Source organism: Emys orbicularis, chromosome 18 (genome assembly GCF_028017835.1).
Source record: "Emys orbicularis isolate rEmyOrb1 chromosome 18, rEmyOrb1.hap1, whole genome shotgun sequence".
Taxonomy (NCBI): Eukaryota; Metazoa; Chordata; order Testudines; family Emydidae; genus Emys; species Emys orbicularis.
The window spans coordinates 6,838,067-6,859,694 of NC_088700.1; the positions used below are offsets into that span (position 1 = coordinate 6,838,067).

The 21,628-nt window shown below is 52.1% G+C and overlaps 1 protein-coding gene across 1 annotated transcript in view; it reads left to right on the forward strand.

Moving 5' to 3' along the window:
* Positions 1–20,777, forward strand: part of GPSM1 (G protein signaling modulator 1) — a 124,435-nt gene extending 103,658 nt beyond the window's left edge. Inside the window, exons 12-14 of the mRNA XM_065418823.1 lie at positions 13,990–14,149; positions 19,758–19,966; positions 20,595–20,777. Coding sequence (XP_065274895.1) covers positions 13,990–14,149; positions 19,758–19,966; positions 20,595–20,777 — 552 coding nt within the window. The remainder of the gene's footprint in view (positions 1–13,989; positions 14,150–19,757; positions 19,967–20,594) is intronic.
* The last annotated feature ends 851 nt before the right edge of the window (positions 20,778–21,628 follow it).

Sequence of the window (21,628 nt, forward strand, 5' to 3'; positions counted from 1 at the left end):
GCAGATCAGTGGCAGAGCCAGAGAGAGAACCCGGGAGTCCGGACCCCCTGCTCCAATCACACTATCTCCCCTTTTTAAGAATAGTGTGTGGTTCCCTGCAAAGAAAATCCATGTCTCTAACTGAAGAACAGGGAACTTTCACCACTGCTTATTTAGACCCTGATTCTGAGAGGTACTTTGCTATCAGTGGGAACAAATGGGGCACTCGGGATTAAGCCTGGAGAAGCGATTCAGAAAGACACCCGGGTTCACAACAGCTGCATTTGCTCTGGAGCTGGTAGTTTTGCTCAGGAAGGAAGGGCCCAGTCTAGGGAGGCAGTGTGGTCCAGTGGTTAGAATGCTGGACAGAAAGCCAAGAGAACTGGGTTCTGCTCCCAGCTATGCTATTGCCCTGCTGCATGACATGGACAAGTTGCTACACCTCTTGGTGCCTCATTTTCCCCATCTGTAAAATGGGGGATAACGGTTCTTTGGCTCTTACAGCATTTCCATCTGATCAGTGTTGTTATTAAAACCTTGTTGCAATTTGGTATTGAATTCCCATCTACTTAATATCCGTGCATTTGAATTAAGAGAGGAGGTTACAGACGGTCATGCCTCTGGCTTTTGCAATGGGAGAAAAAACTACAAACAGAAATTATATATGAAAAACAATTAGAAGGAGCAGCAAACAGCGCTTTAGTTGTGTGTGTTTGAAACTCTTCCCTGTCATATTGGCCATATTCCCCTCTATATGCAATGTGTATTGTGTGTGTGTGTGTGTGTATTTGAGTGTGTGTTTGTAGCTCTACTCTGGCAAAACTGATAGTCTATTTATAAGCCAAAATGTGTGCGGTGGGTGGGTGGGCGAGGCGGAGGAGGGAGAGCTAAATATTCTCCGAGCTCTAGCGCATCTAATAACATTAGGATCGTGGCATCAGCTGTGAGAAAGCCAACCTATTTAACTGAGTCCACACATCCCTCTCCATGTGCGGGCAGAACACAGTCACCCGAGGACAGGGTCTCTGAAAACGAGACTGTCACTTTAAACCGAATCTCCGCTCAGAGCGGGTCATTGGTGCTGTCTACATTTTTCACATGGCTGAGCGCTCCACATAAATCTTACCTCCGGCAGCCTGCGAGGGGAGATAGCTGGTGAGAGCTCTCTGTGGCTGCTAGCAGTAGCTAAAAAGCATCAAAGCGGCAGCTTCTCTCCACAATTACTTCCTATACGGGGTGAGATTGTTCATGCGCTTCAAGATGTGAAAGCAGAAGCTTTAGAGGGAATTTGTTGCTGGGATCAGTAAGTAGCACTCTGTCTTTTTATTTGTGTTCCTTCTTGTTCTCTGGAGTGAGAGAACACATGTGGGGAGAGGAGGAATTTGTTATATATTTATATTTTGGGGGGATAGGAAGGCTGGGGTTTGGTCTGTAAATTGTTTAAAAAAACAGCTTCTTTAAAGTTTGCAAGAGCCCCTTCAGTATGAACTTATTTGTAACACAATTGTTTATTGCTTTCATTTCCCCCCCAAGCCTCAAGAGAGGAGCCCCCGGTGTCTTGGGAATGCCTTGTAAAAGGCAGCATGGGGATTTTGATGACTGGGGTCTCACTCATGATGATGGGTGTGTTTATTTAGGAGGAGGTGAGGGGTGCCTGTGTATGGCCAGGACACTGTGAGGTCGCTTCTGAGGGTGGCTGGTCGTGATACTGAAAGACCATTAAAATGCTCTACTCAGCACAAAGCCGGTGCAAGCTGAACAGCCCTTTTGAATGTGTTAAAATGGCAATAGCGTTAGCATGGGGAGTGTCGGCTCTAGCGAGCACGGAACTGTTCATCACTAGACGCTGTGAATCCAGAGTTAGAATGAAAACTCCAGACAGCTCCTCCTCCCGTCAAACAGACTGAAATGTTTGACCACAAGGTTCCCCCCACCCCCCGCTTTTCCTCTGCAAGGCTCACTTCAGTGCCTCGGCTCCATTTGTACCTTCTTGCTTCGCTTTTTATCGAGCAGCAGTTTTCCAAAAACAGGTTAGACGGCAACGTTAGTTCAGTGCCCGAAGCAGCCAGAATGTGTCTCTGACGCTGATGGCCGGTATCGTCAATCAGCCCCCTCGCCCCAGGCTCCGCTCCTGCCTCTCTTGGCACACCTCCTGCCAGGCCTGGGCTTCTTCCAACTCCTCATGAAGTTAGTGGGAGCGGACGGTGCCCACCACCTCGCAAGGTATTTTCCTTTGCAGGACTGAGCCCTTAATTGGCTAAAATAAGAAGGAAGAGCCTGAGAGATGAAGAAGTCGCTTTTCAATGTTTGGGAGGCGCTGCTGATGGCCAGCGTGAGAACCGACATAGGAAAGGGGTCTAGTGATATTTACCTGCCTTACTGGCATGCTCAGGTGTTACGGTCCAGGCACTTTGTGTCTGATCTTATGCCAGATGGGGAATTTGCTGCTGACATCGGGGGGGGGGGGGGGTCGTCGGGACTGAGCCCTTTGAAATCTTGTGATGGAAGGTGCTCTAGAAGACCGAGGGACACCAGAAACACATGCCTTAAATTTGGAGTTTTTGAAGTTGATTTACCGTTCAGAAACTTGCTACCGTTTTAATTTCCATTCGGTGATGTCCCGCATTGTGTATTTAGAAGCAGTGACCTTTCATGCAAAACAGGGACGTTTTAAGTGGCAGTGAAAAGTCCTTAGAGATTTGAGACTTTCTACTGGCTGGGGGTACGTTTTATAACGAAACAGACTTCTTTTGGTTGGGATGGGCATCAAAGTTCTCCAAGGCCCCTAAATGGAATTGGTACTACAAGGGGATGTCATTTGTGCGATCAGAGAAACGAAGACTAGCTATTTACATGGATAATGAGCACATCTGTAGTTACATTGGATGGGATAAACAAAGTTCAGAAGGGGTATTAGCCTTTGTGCTTCATGGCATAAGCCAGCCACTGACTGATGGGGTTTGGAAGAAACTGCTGCTCTGGACTTCCTAGTCCTTAATTCTCCGCTAGAATTTCTTTTACTTGTCTCTGAAGCATCCAGCGCCGATCGCTGTCAGAGAAAGGACGCTGGATTAGGTCAGCCCTCTGCTCTGATCCACAATGACAATCCCTATATCTCTTGGAGGACGTGGAGGCTTTGAGAGCCCCCGTGATGGCCTCGGGTCATTGGACAGATGGCAGAATCACTGCGGGAAATTCCACAGCCTGCGTTTATGGAGATCAGACTAGCTGATCATAATGGACCTTTCTGAACTTCAAGTCTCTGACCCTTAAGCCAGCAGCATGTCAGAAAGTCACACGATCGCATCTCATGATTGTAAACTGAGATGAAAGTGGGAGGATTTTTCTCTTAGCTTGGGATCAATAATAAACCTTCCTCCCCAAACTGTATCCTACTCCAGCCACTCTGCCTGGCTTCTATTTCCCGTTTGACTCTTACGGTGTTAAAAAGAACTAACTTTAAAATGTTGTGGAGGCAGCAGGACGCTTTGTGGGAGAAGCCCCGGCTGCCAGAACCATTTGGCTGGGGTATTTATAACTGGCAGGTGATGTGTATGTGTCCATGAGGAGGAAGCATTTGCCAGCAGGAAAGTTCCATGACTCTTTGCGGTGTGAAGTTAAATGTATAACACAGAGAGCTGGACAAAAAACACCCATTGACTTTTGGGGGACATTTATTTTTTTTTAAATCACTACCCCCTTCAAAACTTTAGCCTGAAAAGTTTTCACGTTTTGGACGGGTTGTGTGTGTGTGTGTGTGTGTGTGTGTGTGTGTGTGTTTTTAACTAGAACTTGAAACATTTATTGGTTTTCAAAAACTGGAAAAAAAATCGGGTTGGGGTTTTTTTGGTCAGAAATTTCAACCGAAGGAACAAAACAAACATTTCTATATTGGCTGAAAAGCCACCTTTTCTTTGGGGAAGAAAATATTGTCATGAAGAATTTTTGACTAGCTCTAATAATAAGCCTCTAAAGGGGACTGAAACCTTGGACGTTGTTAGCAGATGTTGTGGTTCCAAAGCCCCTATGGAGTATATGGATAATAGTGTGATCAATAGAAAATGCTGGTCACCATTCTGTCTGCATTTATGACACTATCGAATAAGAGGTGTCAAGATGCCGTGTACTACACTAGTGTAACAATGATACCCGGGTCTCTTTAAAAAAAAAAAAAAAAAAAAAAAAGCTTTTCTCTAGCATCTGAAGATCTCAAAGTGTTTTCACAAACATAAGGTACTCAGGGAAACGCAGACATGGAGAGGTTACATGATTTACCTACAGTGAGTCACAGAGCGGGGAAGAGAACCCAGGAGTCCTGACGCCTAGTCCCCTGCTGTAAGCCCTACCATCCGATCAAGCTTAGAAGGACGTTGTGGGGTTGGTGAGTCAGAACCTGACTTTCGTCCTTCCACTCGCCCTCCAGGATTTACCTTCTTCCTGTTTGTTCCTTCTCGCTCTGTTTCTTTGTTTTCTTGCCCCCCTCTTTGGACGCAGGGTTGCTGTGATTTATTATAGGTATTACGGTATCTCCCTCGATGTGTTAGGTGTTCTCAGCATTATAAGGGAGACACAGTCCCTGCCCCAAATTGCTCCCTGTTTAAAGTGAATTTTAATTCCTGGCCCTGCCCTGCTGGAGTTCGTGTTGGGGTCTGTTGGGCCGGCCAGGGCTGCGATCAGTGCCGAGTGCTGTGCTCTCCATGGGTGGCTGCTGAGCAGAGAGGAGCACCGATCAGGGACTAGGCAGGGTGGCAGCTGCGTGCACAGAAGAGCCGCACCAGCTGCAGGGTTCCAGCACCGGGTCCTTCTCTATTTTGCTCCATGAAGCTGAACATCTTGGAGATGAAGGGACCAAGCAATGGGGAGGTGGTAACTTCGCCCCGCATGCCCTTTCGTAACAGACTAGATTCTCACCTCCCCGGCTGGACGGGAGCAATTGCTGAGCGCGCAGAGGGTGCTTCCGTAGGGTGGCCACTCAGCACCGCTGTCTAACTCGTTGCTCTGAGAAGCACTTGGGGCACCAGCCAAAGGAGAGGTGCTGTATAAAACCACCCCACGATGCCACAAAGACAGTGCTCGTGTTAACGCATCCAGCACTGAGTTCAGAATGGAGCTCTGCCTGTGTGCGTGTCAAAGGAAGGCTGCCCTTTGCAGAGACACGCCGGGGCTGGGAGGGGGAAGATGGAACCCCACAGTCGCCCTGGGAATCTGCCTTCGTTGTGAGAGGAGGCAGAGGCAGTTTAAGGGGAATTTTCAAAGGGACTCAGGAGCACGAGTGCTATTGAAAGTCAACAAGACTCGGGTGGATACATCTCTTCGGTGCTTTTGAAAATCTCCTCCTAAAGGCCCTGATTCAGCAAAGCCCTTAAGCAAGTGCTTACGACTAACTTTCAGCACCTGCGTAAGTGATTTGCTGAATTTCCCCCTAAGCTGGCCCTGCACAGCTGCTACTACAGTGATTTTCCAAGGCACTGAATCACATTGAATCTTCCCCAGAGCCTTTCGCCCCAGGAGCCAGGCAGCCTGGGGCCCTCTAGTGGATGGCTACGCTGCATTGTAAACCTGGGCTCGCAGTCGCTGGACCCGGGTCTCGCAGCCAGACGAGTGCGTCCACACAGCAGAATGAGAGGCCTTGGACCACATGTCAGCAGGACTCTGACTCAGTTCAGCAAGCTGGGTCAGAGCCTAACGGATTAGTGTGTGGACAGAAGTGGCGCTCGGGCTCAGACCTGAGTCAGAGCCCGGGGTCAGTAGATGGAGCCCTGAGCCGGGTATTTTAGGTGAGTTCAGTGGTTCTCGAAGTAGAACTTTTAGACCACAAGAGCCGTGGGGAAACAGGTGGATTATGTCTGTGTTTGTACAGCCCCCAGCACCATGGGGCTTGATCCTGCTATAATAATTCCAAGCATAATACCTTCATGCTAATAATGGGATATGGGGAGTTTTAGGGCTAAGTGGCCTCGGTGAAAAATGGTTCCACAAGATCCTCACTCCCTTATGAATGCTGCTAAGGAGGTAGAAGTCTCAGAACCCCCTAAGCTTCTCAACCTGATTGTCAGAAGCGTCCCGCACCCCGTCAGCAGTCGTGGGTGTGCAGCATCTCTGCAAATCCTCCGAGTGCGCGAGAAGGTGACTCAGAGACACCCAATCGCCTGGGCACTCACTTTTCGATGCATTTCCCAGACAGCAGCTGGTGTTGTCTCCACCTTGGTTACAAAACAGCAGATGAAACGGGCCTACTGATCACTTAGGGAAAAAAATGTATGCAAAAGCCTAGGTGTCTTCAAATTAGGGAGACCTATTTCAGGTAAATGAGTCTGACTGGCAGGGTTTCATTAGCCCTCTCTGCACTCTGATTAGCAGTTGGGTGTCGTGATGAAAATGTCAGTCATACAAAGTGGGCACTGTGACTTTAAACCAAATGCAGTTCTCTGCCCCCCTTGCTGGCTGGGTACATCTCCATTAGCTCAGTTGATGCAGACTCCCTGAGGGGAGAACATGGGGCCAGCCTCCCTTGTTCTGACCCCCAAACAGCCCTGACCCTGTCCTTGGCCCCGTTCCAAGCTGTATTTTGCTTGCGTTCAGATGGCAAGAGGAGAATTCATGTCTTGCCCAGCAGCAAGGCCGGGGGAGAGAAGTGTGTGTCTCCAGTGCCCTTTAGAGCGAGAATGGATTTGTAGCTGAGCTGAAGAAGTCTGCATGTAAGCTGGTCCCTGTTTCACAATACAAAAAACCCCAGCAGCACATGGGGCAGGCTCCAGTCCAGGGTGACAGGCACAGCTGGATTTTCTCACCCTTTCAGGGCCCACCCGCCTGGCCGAGACCAGACTGTTTTGTTGAGGGAGCCCCTCAGCTTTCCCCTGACGAGTAAATACCTCGTCTGGTTTTCACATGTCTTTTGCCATCCCTGGAAGAGGTGTAGGTGCTGCCTCAGGAAGCTTCCCCTCCCGAAAGAGAGACTGCAACTCCTCACTTGGGTCTCCCACAGAGGAACAAAGCCAGAGCTCCCCGCAGCCCCTCCTGGAGCGAAAATAGGCTTCAGTCCTCATCTTCCCCCAAAGATTGGTTTCTGAAACACAAAGGAGACTCCAAGGGCCTGCTCCAAAGACCATTGACATTAATGGATTTTGCATTGGGCCCTGAATGCTGCAATGAGGCATTTGGAATGATTTCAAAGTCTAAATAAGAAGTGGAAATTTCCTATATCAGATCAGCAGGACCAGTAACCCATTACTCGGCATCCCGGGCACTGGGAACCAAGGCCTTCTGGTCCTTTTCCCAGATTTGTCACTGCTTTGCTGTGTGGCCAAGTCGCTGTGCCTCAGTTTACCCCTCTGTAAGGCGGGGATAATATTACTGACCTCTTGGGGCATTGTGAGTAAAGATGGGTGAAGCACCCTTTAAAAAAATTGCTGTGAGTTTGAGTAAATGGGTTTGCTCCAGTCGTTCGCTTTCTGGGAATGTTTGAGTGCTGTAGCTTCACTAGCACAACTGTTTGTGGGAAACAAATCTCCAAGGAGCCCGTGCAAGTCTTTGAGGAAGTGGATTTTCAATTAATGCACATAAGTATTCCCGCCGGAATTAATTGTAATGACTCCCTTTGTGGATCGTCAGCAGGGTTGGAACCCAGCATTAGAGCCTGAACTAACTCGTTGCTTTGGGAAATACTTTGGGACAGCAGCCAAAGGAGAGGTGCTGTGGACACCGCTAGCACTTGAGCTAAAGGAGTCGCTCCATCAGCTGGCAGAAACTATCGTTTAACAGAGCGAATAAATCCATCGAAATTGCAAACCGCCAGCGGAGAAAGAAACTCGATTAGTCACATGCATTCCTCATTCCAGGCTCCGAGCTCTGCTCTGGCGGTGAGGCTGGGTTCGTGTTTGAGTTTGTGCTTTGAGATCCATCCCGCTGCGAACGGTGCCGTGTGAGAAGAGATTTTCTTTCCGATCATAAGGGCAGTTTCCCCCCTCCCCCCGACGCGCACACACACACACATGCCTCATTTCCATTTAAAATCCATATAGGGAAGCGCAGACCCATTTGGCCTGTCTCTTTGGCAACGGTTCCCCGGGCTGTGCTGGGCCGCAGGTGTGTGGTGTTCAGATAAATGATGAGCCGCTCCGGAGAAGGGCCCCTCTGTTGTCTGGAAGGCTCATTTATCATCTCCTTGCCTGCCGTCCTTATAGAGGACACTAGGGAATGGGCAAGGACTTCTCAGCAACAGGTTTTGATGGAGGCTTATTGATATGGCAGCTGGGGAAGCATCCGTCTCATTTTTCATTGTTATGGTAAGTTAAGGACACACGTAGACAAGGTCTAATTCATGGATGAAAGATCCAGGGATCTGGGGACCAGTCCTACAAGCTAGAGCAGCAGTTAGCAAAGTTTGGTGGCAGGACCCCATTTTGACGCTTTATTAACGCCTGCGACCCCAGACAGCATGGAGGACGCCATTTTGTAGCACATGCACCATATGTGTCAGATGAGGATGCCGTTTTACTCTACAAAATGGCATCGTCCGCACACTCTTGATCATGACCCCATCCGTGGCCTCAGCCTGCATCGTGATAGTCCAGCTCTCTCCGCAACTCCTTGTCCGAGGCCAGGCCGGAGGTGTGCACTGAGGGAGCCAAGCGCTCGGGGTATCATCAGGTTTTAGCATTTTAATTAGAGGGGTGCTGAGCCAGTCCATGGCGAACCAAGGGGAAAGTGAGCCGCTAGTCCGCAGTGAGAGGGACGTGGAGGAGGTGGGAGTTGTTCCTCAAGGAGGGTTAACTGGGTGATTGGTGCTTATGAAAGAGAAGGATGAATAGCACTGGCTTGTGCCAGCAGAGTGCAAAAGCTCCCTCGTCCCACCCTGCCAGTGTCCCGTGAGCTTCACCTGCATCCCTTGCTTTTCTCCTGGGCTGCCTGTGAACACTGACCCTGATCTGCGCTCCCCTTGCTAGTCCAGCCCTGGACTCCTGTACGGCTCCCCCAGCATGCCTCCATCTCTGAACCTGCCTGACCGGTCCCATGCTGTCCCAGGTCCTGCCACACCACCCCCTGGCTCTTCCAGTCCTTGACTCCTCTCACAGATCAGGCAAAACACCCCCTCCTGTCCTAGCCCTGGGCCTTTCTTGAGCAGTGGCTGCCAGTCACCTGAAACTGTGCCATGCTTTTGTGACCCAGACAAAGTGTCCAGTAGAAGCTCATTTTTTCACACGATGGCGGAATCTGAACTCAGCTCTCTGGAGTGCGTGGCATCACTTCTTAGCTTAATTTTTCCTCCCCCGTGACACTTCCCTAATGTTTGCACATCTGAAGTCAGAGTCCTTCTCTCGACCAAATGCTACTCCCGGTTACACTGGTGCAACCCCACCGAAACCAGCTGGGTTGAATCGGTGTGATTGAGGGCAGAATTTCTTCTCCCGCATGAAATTTGGGTCACGCAACCTGATGTGGCAGAACTGTAATACATGCAGCACATCCTCAATTTTAAACCCTTTGATTTCCAGGGTGCAGCTATTATTGGTTCAGAGGCTGTCTTTCCAACACACCATTTTATTAGCAGATCAGCACATGGAAGAGGTGGGGTTTTACTCCCCCCCCCCCCCCCCCGATCAGCTCCCAGATTGCAAATGTTCCGTTGCCTGGCCTGTTGCTAATTTTGACGATGCCCTAAATAGAAGTCGAATGTATCTCGTCTGGTTTGCTTAGCATAAGAGAAAATTATTTTCCTTCATTTACTGAGCCAAAACCATTGCTTTAACCCCCTCATCACAACTCTCTCCTGGGGATTTTCCATCCCCTTTGAAAACAACCAAGCTGCCCTTTATTCAAAGTCTTCTTCACCTGTTTAGAAGAGCTCTCCATGGGGATAGAATGAGGAGGGGCCCATAAGAGAAGCCTCATATGGCTTCTTCTGCTCCAGACTTGGTTCCATAAAGGACAACCCGTAGCTTTGCTGACAAGCTTGAGATGATCCCAGAGTCAGCAAAGGAGCCGAACTCTGACTTCTCCTCTTGCTTTGCTGGCTTTACTCCAGTGCCCTTCGCTTCCGGGGCTGGAGTTCCAGGTTTTCCTTGCCACCAGCAGGCACCTGTTGCTTCAGAACTTGAATGAGTTGAGGCCTTTCTCTGATGCCCTCTCTGTCTCCACTGCCCAGTGCTAAAAGGGCTGGGCCTAAGGGCTGAGTGCATCCACCTGGGCGCTACACTTGGCTTTTACTCTGCTACACCTTGCCCTGTTCCCTGATTGGGAAGGGGCTGCAGTCACTCCAGAAGCGGAGTGCTCAGCCAGGGTGCTGGCCAAGTTAGGAGCCCAATGGGAATCCCTGTCCAGACCTCTGCCAAAAGCTGGTGAGTGTGACCGGGAGAGTTGTGGGGGTTTAGGTGGCAAATTAGTGCAGATGCACAAGGCCGCAAAAGCCAAAACCAGGAAGAAAAGGAAGGTGGTGTTTGTTTTTTTTACATTAAGACGTGAGCGTCTCTAAGCGCTTCTATCCCAGGATGCATCGGAGCTTTACTTCATTTTGTACTTCAGTGTCCACGAGAGAAGCAGATTCTAGTGATCAGAGTGGGGAACTGGGAGCCAGGACGCCTGGGTTCTATCCTTGGCTCTGCCAGTGACCCGCAGTGTGACCTGGGCCAAGTCACCCGACCCCTCTGCTCCGCAGTCTGTAAAATAGGGCTCAGACCTCCCCTACCTCTCAGGGATGATGGGAGGAGAAAGGAGCTGGTGTCGGTAGGCGCTTTGGAAAACGTGGAATGCAAAGGGTTAAAATCAGCAAAGTCTGGTGAGCTCTTCGAACGGCTGTCTGAGGGCGCTGCTGGTGCATTAAAGAAGAAATCTCCAGCCAGGCATTGCATTGTGGAAGCAGTAGCACAGCTGGGTTCCCTGGTGTCCCACACATCGCTTGAGCCCGAAGGCCGAATGCTCCCCAACTCCACAAGCGCAGCCAGCCCGTTTATTAGTATGTATTTGCAATAGCACCTGCTGTGCACTTGTGCTTTCCAGGCGCAGGCACTCGTGGAGAGCAGTCCTGCTCGCAATCTAAGGACAAGACCCTTACACAGACAAATGCCCGGGGGAGGGGGAACAGCGGTGGGTGATTTGTATACAAGCCAGCTCAGTGTATAGAAGCAGCACAGCAGAAGAGGGGCTGTCAGATGGACTTAGGTACGGATGGGGTGTGGCCATGTAGTGAGCTCAGCGTGAGCTTGCCCCTCTCGCACGAAACGTGCCTTCCCTGCTTCATCCGGCTTGGAACCAGACTGGTTTGATTGTGGTCAGTGAACGTTGTGCTAGAGAATAGCTCCAGATTCGCTAACTCGAGCGCTAAATCTCCCTCTCTCCAGGGCAGGCACCCGCAGTTCCCCACTGACTGGCATGGAGGGACCCACCTGTAGCGGGTGAGAGAAGGGGGTTCGAGCTGTGGGCCCCATTCATGAAGCGCCTCTCTGCTGAGGCAAGCGCCTGACTGGAGGGATGGCTGTGTGGTGAAGGCCCTGGGACATGGGCCATCGGGGGTCAGTCCCCTCTCTGCTACAGCCCCCATTTGACAGAGCACTTCACCTCAAGCCCTGTAATAATCCTTCCTGTCTCCTGCCCTTTGCCTGACTTGTCCGTTTAGATCATAAATGCCTCAGGGCAGGGACTCTCTCTCGCTAGGTGGTTGTGCAGCGCCTATAATAATAATAAATGGAGATATACCTATCTCATAGAGCTGGAAGGGACCCTGAAAGGTCATCAAGTCCAGCCCCCTGCCTTCACTAGCCGGACCAAGTACTGATTTTTGCCCCAGATCCCTAAATGGCCCCCTCAAGGATTGAGCTTACAACCCTGGGTTTAGCAGGCCAATGCTCAAACCAGTGAGCTATCCCTCTCCCCTAGCACAATGGGGACCTGATCCTGCTTGGGGCTCATAGGTCCAGATCCTCTGAGGTATTTAGGCGCCCGACTCTCATTGGTTTCAGGGTCCCATTGGTTTCAATGGGAGTTACGTGCCTAAATCCCTTTGAAGAGCTGGGTCTTCATAATACTAATAACAAATAATTGCTCTTGGTTTTGGTGCTGTCAGTCCATTCATGCCACCAGCTCATGTCAATGGGCCACTGAGCGGATACCAGCGGTTCATCAGTGTCCACTGATTTTATCCATTGCTTTTGGTAGCATCTGACCAGCCTGTGTGACGGTACCAGATCCCCAGTCCAGGCAGAGCCCCCCTGAGCCTGGCAGATGCCTCTCTTCTCATTTTCTAATTTCACATCCAATTCTGAGTAATTCTTCAGAGAAATCTGCTGCTTACGCTGCATTTGGCTGAGCCAAAGAGGGGACTCTGTGTTTACTCCATTAACGAAGCGTGCCTGGTAATGGCATAAAAACACATCTGTCTGAACTGGAATTGGTCACACCACGGGGCTTGTGCATGGAGGCTTTGGAAGCAAATCCATTCCACAGCACAGCTTAAATAGAACGCTGTCTGGTGAAAGGTGCTCATTTGGGGCTCTCGTGCGGGAATTGTTTTCCTGAAGAGCTATAATTGAGTGGCATTTGCAGCGCGATGATTGTTATAACCAGCGGTCTCCTGTGGATAACAGAAAGGAAGGAAGAACGCTGGGAAGCTCACGTTGTGGAGGCCTTTATGGGAGTCTAAATTTAGCTGGTTTGAGAGGAACACTCGCTGTCTGTGCGTACAGGGCTATAACCTTGCAAAGGGAGAGGATGGGGCTGGAGACAACACACCAGAAGGGGGTTCTATGTGATACCCTAGGGTCCATCTCATTCACTTCTTCCTGTCCCTCTCTGACTTCGAGGCCAGTCCCGCTCCCAGGTTCCTAAACGCTCCCTGGGCTGACTCTGCTCCTGTCCGGATCTCCTCTCTTTCACTTCGCTGCCCCAACACTGCTCAGTAACTAATTCCCTCTCCCGTGCAAGGGCATGGAACTCCCTCCCTCTCTCCTTTAGAACCAGCCTTTTCTCCCAGCAATAGCACAATCCCGGCGTGCCAGGAGAGAGCTCGCCCGTGTGGTCACGATGCTCTGTAGCCATGAAGGCGGTTGGACAGCAAGGCTAATTTCCCCATTGCTAGGAGCCCAAAGGAAGACTAGAAATGCGGCCCCAGCCAAAGGCTGCTTGGAATGCATCCAGAGTTTCCCAGGGTCGGCTGGAACGTGATTGGATTATTTAACAGAACGACTTGCCACAAATGTTCCTCTGGTGGAACGGAAAGGAACGGTGACGACTGCTCACCTTGTGCCTTTGCGAATGCTCCCTGGCCATAGCCCCTGAAGGAGAGCACTTGCAAAGGAAGGTAACTCTGCCTTGCCGGGGTGTGTGGGGCGGGGGGTTGATCTTTCTTGCCGTTGGAGGCTAGTTTTACAGTCCCCTGATGGAAAGGCAAGGAGAAGAACAGTGAGAAGCTATTTCGGAGACGGGAATGGACGGGGACACAATGCAGCTGTATGCCTGGCGGGCCACCTGCGCTGGGGAAGAGCCGCCTTAATGGGAGATGAGCAATGAACTGAGTGAAAGGGAATTTGATGACTCCCGGAGGCACCATTCGCTGTCCTGCTCTGCTCTCTTTGCATTGCTCAGGTGGAAACCCACCACATGTCCCAGCTGGGGTTGCTAAGGGTGGTGTGTGTGTGCGTGCGGGGGGGGAGGGGGAGAAGCTGCAGCAGGGACAGAGGCAGTTTCTATGCCTTACCCTCATAGCCCTGGTCAAGGAGTGAACTGGGGGAGGGAAGGAGGTGCGGACAGTCCCTTGGAGGTCATTGCCAGCTGGTGCAGGTTAGAGCAGCCCCCAAACTACTCTAACCTATCCTGTGGCTGGGGGCGGAGCCAAGCAGAGAATCAAATAGCGCTGACCCTCTCTGACGGCTCCATTCTGCAGCACTGAGCAGCAGGGAATCCGGCCTCCACTTGGCCTAGGACAGGGCAGGAAACTTGTATATATGTAAGTCAGCAGTTGCAGATGCAAGGAGTTGCTGTTGATTGCTTGATTTCTTCTGTTTTCTTTCTTCTTTGCAGAAAATCAGCCGGGCCCCTTCAGACGAGGAATGCTTCTTTGACCTGCTGAGCAAGTTCCAGAGCAGTCGAATGGATGACCAGCGCTGCCCGCTAGAAGAATCCCAAACAGAGGCTGCAGAGGCTGCTGCCACCTCCGTGCCTGCCCTGGAAGAAAGAATATGTAAGCATTTGGGGGCTCTCGTTAGTGAGCGTAATGACATGTCTGCAGTGCTGCCAGTTCTCATGAATTTACCGCAAGTCTGGCAATAGTTGGTGTTTTCTTTTAAACCCCCAGCTCCTGGAGTCAGGTGCTTATGTGAGAATCTCAGCTTTCATTTGTTCAAAAGTATCTTTCCTGGTTTCAGAGAAAAGCTTGGAAAGATGAGCCCCAAAGGCACAAGGACCAAGACACGAATAAAAAGAACCCCAAAATTTTGGGGTTGGCTATAAGGCACTTTCCTGCTCTGGATGAAAAGTGCTATAAGCGCTAAGTACACCTCTACCTCGATATAACGCTGTCCTTGGGAGCCAAAAAAGCTTACCGCGTTATAGGTGAAACCGCGTTATATCGAACTTGCTTTGATCCACCAGAGTGCGCAGCCCCGCGCCCCCTCCCACCGGAGCGCTGCTTTACCGCGTTATATCTGAATTTGTGTTATATGGGGCGCGTTATATCGGGGTAGAGGTGTATTATTAATTGTTAAGGCGGTCTTGCAATTAGAGGTGTCTGTTTGCTGACACACCTGGGTCATTTGCCGTGTTTTTGGATGGGCAAGTAAAAGAGTGTTAGGTTTTTTTTCACTGGAATCGTCATTTGGTTTTTGTGCTTCTGAATTTTGTTCAGCACGTAGATACTATGATGAACGGTGCTGGAGAGAAAGATAAACCATAGGAGACACACGGAGCACAGCTAGGTAGATAACCACAGGAAGATCTTAGATAGCTGAATGAATAGGTAGATAAACTAGATGGTAGTGATATCAACATAGTAAGGCTAGGCAAGGAGATTGGGTGCCTGGGCTGGTATATTTTCATGGCCATTTTGCAAGGCTGTGATGAGGTGTGTTTAAACAGTAATCAGAAAGCAATGGCTAAAGAGACTAGTATCCAACTCTTCGCTTTAAAAGCCATTTCTATGGTACTTTACCCTTTTATTTGTTCCATACGGTTTTGATCAAACGATGCCGTTTGGAACAAACAAACCTAAAAGATGATTTTAAAAAAGACACCCGACATCCCTAACAAGGCCGATATGGGAGACGCAGCACCGAACCACCTCGGGAATACAGAGCTGGCAGCAGCGAGAGCTAAATAGTGCTGAAAAGGTCAGGTTGTGTTGTGACAGGGAGCACAGACTGGCTCCGAGTCAGGTGGCTTTTTCACCCTAAAAATAGCCTGGACGTGCGCATCGTTTTTATAAAGCTACGCGTGTTGCTGATACAGAAACCAGCGTGGGTTTCCCAGCTGTGCCGAGGGCTATAATCGAGGGAGCTGTAGACAGCAGCAGCCTTTAAGCTGTTTCAATATTACCGTCAGCCCAGGTGTTCCAAGCCAGGCTTTAGAATTCCAGAGCAGGAGGCTGGATTAAAAAACATGATTTGTTAATAAATACGTGAATTTGGAGCTCTGTTGGTTCGGCTCCTGATTTCTGAGCCTTTGTGCTGTCCTCACTTCATATTTTGAAGCTTTTCTCCACAACCCTGATGGCTAGAAACTTAGGTGCCTAAATACCTTTGAGGTTCTGGGCCAAATTCTCATTGGAATCAATCCCTTTTGAGGGTCTGGGCCTTATTTCCTTTTTTAAATGAAAGCTGAGATTCTCATGTACAGGGGCGGCTCCAGGCACCAGCGCAGCAAGCGCGTGCCTGGGGTGGCAAGCCGCGGGGGGCGGTGTGCTGGTCGCCGTGAGGGCGGCAGTCAGGCAGCCTTCGGCGGTATGCCTGCGGGAGGTCCGCCGGTCTCGCAGTTTCGGCGGCAATTTGGCAGCAGGTACGCCGAAGGTGCGAGACCAGCAGATCACCCGCAGAAACGCCGCCGAATCCGCTTGACCAGCGGACCCCCCACAGGCGTGCCGACGAAGGCCGCCTGACTGCCGTGCTTGGGGCGGCAAAAAACATAGAGCCGCCCCTGCCTCTGTAAGAGGAGGCTTTAAGGACAACAGCAAATACCATGAGACACTCGATAAAAGTGCGTGTTGCGCACACTGCTGCTTAATTATTTTGCACTCTCGCGTAGACAGTAAAACTACGTGCCCTGTTTTACTTTCTATTTAGAGTTATTTACTGGGTCCCCTTTGCTCGCCCGGTGTCAGCGTGTTTGGATTTCTACATTGCGGGGGAATGTTTCATTCCTAACCAGCAGCAAAAAGGAACCACCCAGCTGTTTTCATGGACTGTTGGATGTTGTTTCAGGGCTTGCGACTGAACGTTTTCGTTGTGCAGTGCCTTCTGTTTGCTTAAGCCCGTCATTTGAAAAACCTCCTCTCTGAGGTTCCCAGCAGTGCCAGATGTGGTGCCATCCAGACCTGGTCATGCCAAGCATGATGGGCAGCACAAGTCTGCACTTAGGTGTAGGGACATTAGCCAGCACGTAGGGACATTAGCCGCTGGCTGAGCTTGCAATGCACCTTTCCCTTCGCTTCCCCCAACCCCGTTTCTTAGACTCATAGACTTTAAGGTCAGAAGGGACCATTATGATCATCTAGTCTGACCTCCTGCACAACGCAGGCCACAGAATCTCACCCACCCACTCCTGTAACAAACCCCTGACCTATGCCTGAGTTATTGAAGTCCTCAAATCGTGGTTTAAAGACCTCAAGGTGCAGAGAATCCTCCAGCAAGTGACCCATGCCCCACGCTGCAGAGGAAGGCGAAAAACCTCTGCCAATCTGCCCTGGAGGAAAATTCCTTCCTGACCCCAAATATGGCGATCAGTTAAACCCTGAGCATGTGGGCAAGACTCACCAGCCAGCACCCAGGAAAGAATTATCTGTGGTAACTCAGATCCCACCCCATCTAACATCCCATCACAGACCATTGGGTTTCCCACGGGTGTGCTCCAAGACAGAGCACAGCCCCTCCTGTGGAGCGCCAGCTCCTCGGCTCGGGGGGCTGTCTGTGCCAGCAGCGCGAGTTGCAAGTACCTGCTGGTCTCTTGTTTCTCACTGGGAGGCAGCACTGGAATCTTTAGGTGGCATTGGGAGTGTGTGCACTTGTAAGCATAGCACTAAGGAGGGTGGTGGGAAGTCATGGCTCAAATCCTCCACTGGGGGAAACGGGCAAAACTCCATTGAAGCCAATGGAACTGAGCCCGTTTACCTCAGCAGAGAGCTTGGCTCGCGCTCTCGCTCCCAAGCACACGCCCGGACAGACAGCCGTCGGAGGAGCAGGCTGGCTCTGGGAGGGCTGAAAAGAACCAGGCGCAGACTGTGATTTCCTAAGGCAGGCGCTCTGACGCAGGTCCCACTGCCTTGTGCTGGACAGAACGTCCGCAGCCATTGCACCGGCAGACACCGTATCTGCACCGGACCTGACAGGCGAGTGCTGTCTGGGGGACTCGGAAAGGACGAGCTGTCTGATGAATCACTTACCTCTGCTTGCACTTGGCTGATTACATGGCCTCTAATTATAGCCCACCCTTTGTAATTGCATGGGGCGTCTGGTAGGAGGCTGTCTGAGCGCAAGCCAGAAAGCCACTCAAGTTTCCAGGGACTTTGGAGTCAATTGCAAGCACAATTTCTGTAACTACCGCCTACTTGGAACGGGCCGGCCCCTGCCCCCTGAATCCTAAAATTAGGCTTAATAATGAGGAAGGCGGAAAATGTCTCTTCAGACAAGTTCCTCGGCGGTTCACTGTAATCGTGGCCTATTAACTGACTTGGGATCTGCAGTTGCACCGAGGAGGCTGCTCCAGGGCTCAGCACGGGCAATTCGAGGACGCGTTGTAACCAGGAACAGGTCTGTTTGGTCCCACCACCCAGGAGTTCTCAAAGGCAGAACCACTCGCTCAGGTCGGACCTTAAAAGGCCGCTTGTACGCCTGTGCCCGCGTTGATGTCAACGTTCTGCTCCTGATCCGCTCAGCCACTCCCCGCTGCATTCTCCTGCGCTCCTTGCCAGCCGCTCCCAGCGGGAGCTCGCTGCTTGTAGCGACAGCAGCGTATGGGAGCCAAGAGGCAGCAGGGGGCTGAGAGCTTGGAATGCTGCGTTTCTAACCCTTTGTATAGCACTAGAGCGGTGCCAGGCGCTCCAGACCCAGGTCAGCCATGCGGCACACCCCGGGCCGGGGCAGGGAAGTATTACTTTCCTGAGCTGGAGGGGTCAAGTGAGGCACAGAAGTTAAGCTCCTGGGGCAGCACAGGCTTCGCTAGGAGAGCCACAGATGGACCCCGGGAATCCCTGTGCTGGGTACTAACCAGCACTGCAGTGGGGAAGATGTATGGGGGACAGGGGTCATGGCCCCAGAGTAAGGTGCAGTTTTTGCTCGCGTGGCTTCACAGGCAGAGGGCTGGTAATGCAATGAGAGTGCTAAAGATTTGGTACCTTCTTGAAAGGCCACGTCAATGAGGCGTCTCTTCCCTAATCTAATCAAATCAACGGTCCAAGTGCAATTAATATCCTGTCCTGCTCCCTCAACGCAGCCTTGTCAGCCAGGGGGAGATGTGTAGCCAGAGTTTCTGCGGTTTACCCTATAAAGCCAGCTGCTTTCCCCCTTCGCTGCCCGGTGTTCGTGCACTCACAGAGCCCTCGTTCCAGGGAGGTACTGATACCGTCTAGACTTTATTGATGTTGTGTCAAGCCAGGCAATAAACCCCCTCTGATCTTTTAAAAGGTTTTTTAATGCCATAGAGAAAACGATAGCCACAGCGTGAGCTGCTCCCAAGGCCAGCTTTCAGGGTGCAAACTGAGCCTTCGTGTCTTCCTCACGCAAGGTCCCGCCAGCCATTGTGCTCTGAGTGAGCGCGCTCCTTGCAAGGCCTCCAGCACACGCAGCCTGAGTGGATTGTGTGGCACTGCTGAGGGGAAGTTCACAGCGCCAGCTGTCTGCTCTCCCTAGGAGTGGCAGTCACTTTAGCTGGCTGATTTCAGAAAGCGTGGTCTGAAACGGGGCCCTGGCTGGCTCTGCACATTGGTAATGGGAGCTGCCTGCAGCTCAGACGGGCCATGCAGCTTTGGCCGGGCCAGACCCACTGTTCTAAAAGAAAAGTCTTGGTCATTTGTTCTTCTTTGCAATTAGATGAAATGGCTGCAATTCACTTCTCTCCTCCTGTGGGCCAGGTGAGCCCATTCAGTGCAGGGAAATGAGGTTACTCTTAGTGGGGGGGCGGGGTAGTTAAGAGATCAAGTGGGGCAAAAAAAAGGCAGTTCAAATGGCCTTTCTGCTGAGAGCGGCTGACCACAGGCCTGGTCTAATCCCGGCTCTGCCACTGATTAGGTGGGTGCCCTTGGGCACGTCACTTGCCCGCTCACTGCCTCAGCTTGCCCACCTCTAAAAGGGGATCATTTACTAGTTAATAGTGATGCACTTTGAGCTTTACGGGGGCCATAAGTGCTTTACAAAGACCGGGAGGGATGCGTTGAGAGGCACAGAGGGGCGAAGTGACTTACCCAAGATCACCGAGTAAATCAGCGTCACAGCCCAGAACAGAACCCAGGCGTCCTGGCTCCCGGACCTCAGAGGGGTGGCGAACGAGTTAATGAGAGACTGAGCAGCATGCTGGAGCTGAACAGCGCCGTGACACAGGCCCCTTCCCTGGCCTGACGCCCTGGTGCTCTCCCTGTTCCCCTGCAGCTCAGTCCTCGTTAATAGCATCTCCGCAGACAGAGGAGTTCTTTGATCTCATCGCCAGCTCCCAGAGCAGGCGGCTGGATGACCAGCGTGCCAGCGTGGGCAGCCTGCCCGGCCTCCGCATCACTCACAACAACCTGGGGCACCTGCGCATGGAGGGGGATGCCCAGGAGCCAGGGGACGAGTTCTTCAACATGCTCATGAAGTGCCAGGTAGGCAGTTTGCTCTTCTGCACCCACCCCAGGGGCTGAGACTCTGCTTGGCCAGGGCCAGCCCCAGCTTTCCTGCCGCTCCTAGGGCCCATCCCGAACAGTCGGCAGCCCTGTACGAACATGGGGCAAGACCAGCAAAGGGCCCAGCCTCCTCTTTGCGGGGCCAGATTTGTGCCTCCAGAACAGAAGAGCAGGTGCCAGTCAAGGTCTTGTGCTGCTCTGTGATTGACACCTGCCGTGAGGTAGGCCGAGGCACAGGGCCCATGCCTGTCCAGTGAGTGCACGGTGCCCAGGCTTTGCCCGCAAACCGGGAGGGAGGGGGGCCTGAGAGGCTGGCCCATTAAAGCAGGATTCACTCCAAAGCCTTTTAACAGCTGTGAAACGCCCCTTCCTCCCTCCCCCCCCCCCCCCCCGCCCTGGGCTCAGGGCCACTGTTCCTGGCTCCCTTTGTTTCCAGGGTGGGATTCTTCTGCCCACCTCCTCATGACAACCCCTTTGGGCTCCCGCCAGCTGCAGGGCGCTCGCTGTCTCCCCAGCCAGATAAAGCCAGCGGTCGCGGAATCCCCTGCGCTCGGGCGGGAACCGTTTCTAACACCTGTTTCTCCTCCCCTCCCCTCGGCTGTGCCAGTCATCCCGGATAGACGACCAGCGCTGCGCTCCGCCGGACGCCGTCCCCCGTGGCCCCACCATGCCTGACGAGGACTTCTTCAGCCTCATCCAGCGCGTCCAGGCCAAGCGTATGGACGAGCAGAGGGTGGATCTGGCTTCGGCCCAGGAGGAGCAGCAGCAGAGGAGACCCAGCTCCAGCTAAGAATTGGGGGTTTGCTTTGAGGAAAGTGTCGTCTGTTGAAAAACTGAGCCCAGCTGCTCCGTGGCAGACGTTCCCGGGGAGGAGCAGCCCTGCCCAGTGAAGGGGGTGGGTATAGAGGGGGAGGGGGGTGTTTCCTGCCACTTTTGGGGGTTTATCTTTCCTTGGAGTAGGGGCTGGGCAGGTTCACAAGCTGGGGCCAGTTTTTCTATATGGCTTTTTATAGGCAACCAATGACTGTTCTACAGCTGAGCAAAGCTAGGAGGCACAGCTGGGGGCTGGGCCCAGAGTGCCGGGGACGTAGACTGAGACAACTGGTGAACTGGCTGCTGCAGCCCCCCCGCCAGCGGTGCCTGGGAGCGTCTGCACCCCCCTGCCGAGCTCTGTGAGGAAGGGGCAGCCAGAGGCAGGGGGTGCAACCGTGGAGAAGCTGAAGGCGGCCAGCAGTTAGTGTAACCCTGAGCCCTGGCTGCAGCGACCGTGGTCCTACGTGCCGTAATGTATTTTATTTCTGCCACACGTGGGCTAACGGCGCGCCTCTCTTTTCTTTGGACTCCTCCCGGGTCTGGCCAGGAGCCATTTGGCACTGTCTTCACCAGCCTGCCAAGGTGACAGTGGGAGCCATTGGAGCTGGGGTCCTGCCCGCAGTGCCAAGCAAGCCCAGTTCAGGTGCTGTGCACATGTGGGGCTGCCCCCGCTCATGGCAACGCCTCCCCTGCAAAAGCAGCAGCAGCACGGAGGTTGCCCATACCTGTCTCCGGTGCCATGCTGGCTGTGCTGTTACAGGGGAGCGGGGAACAGGGAACTCTGGAGTGGAACCTGTGACCATGAACGAAGAGGGGCCCGGTATACTT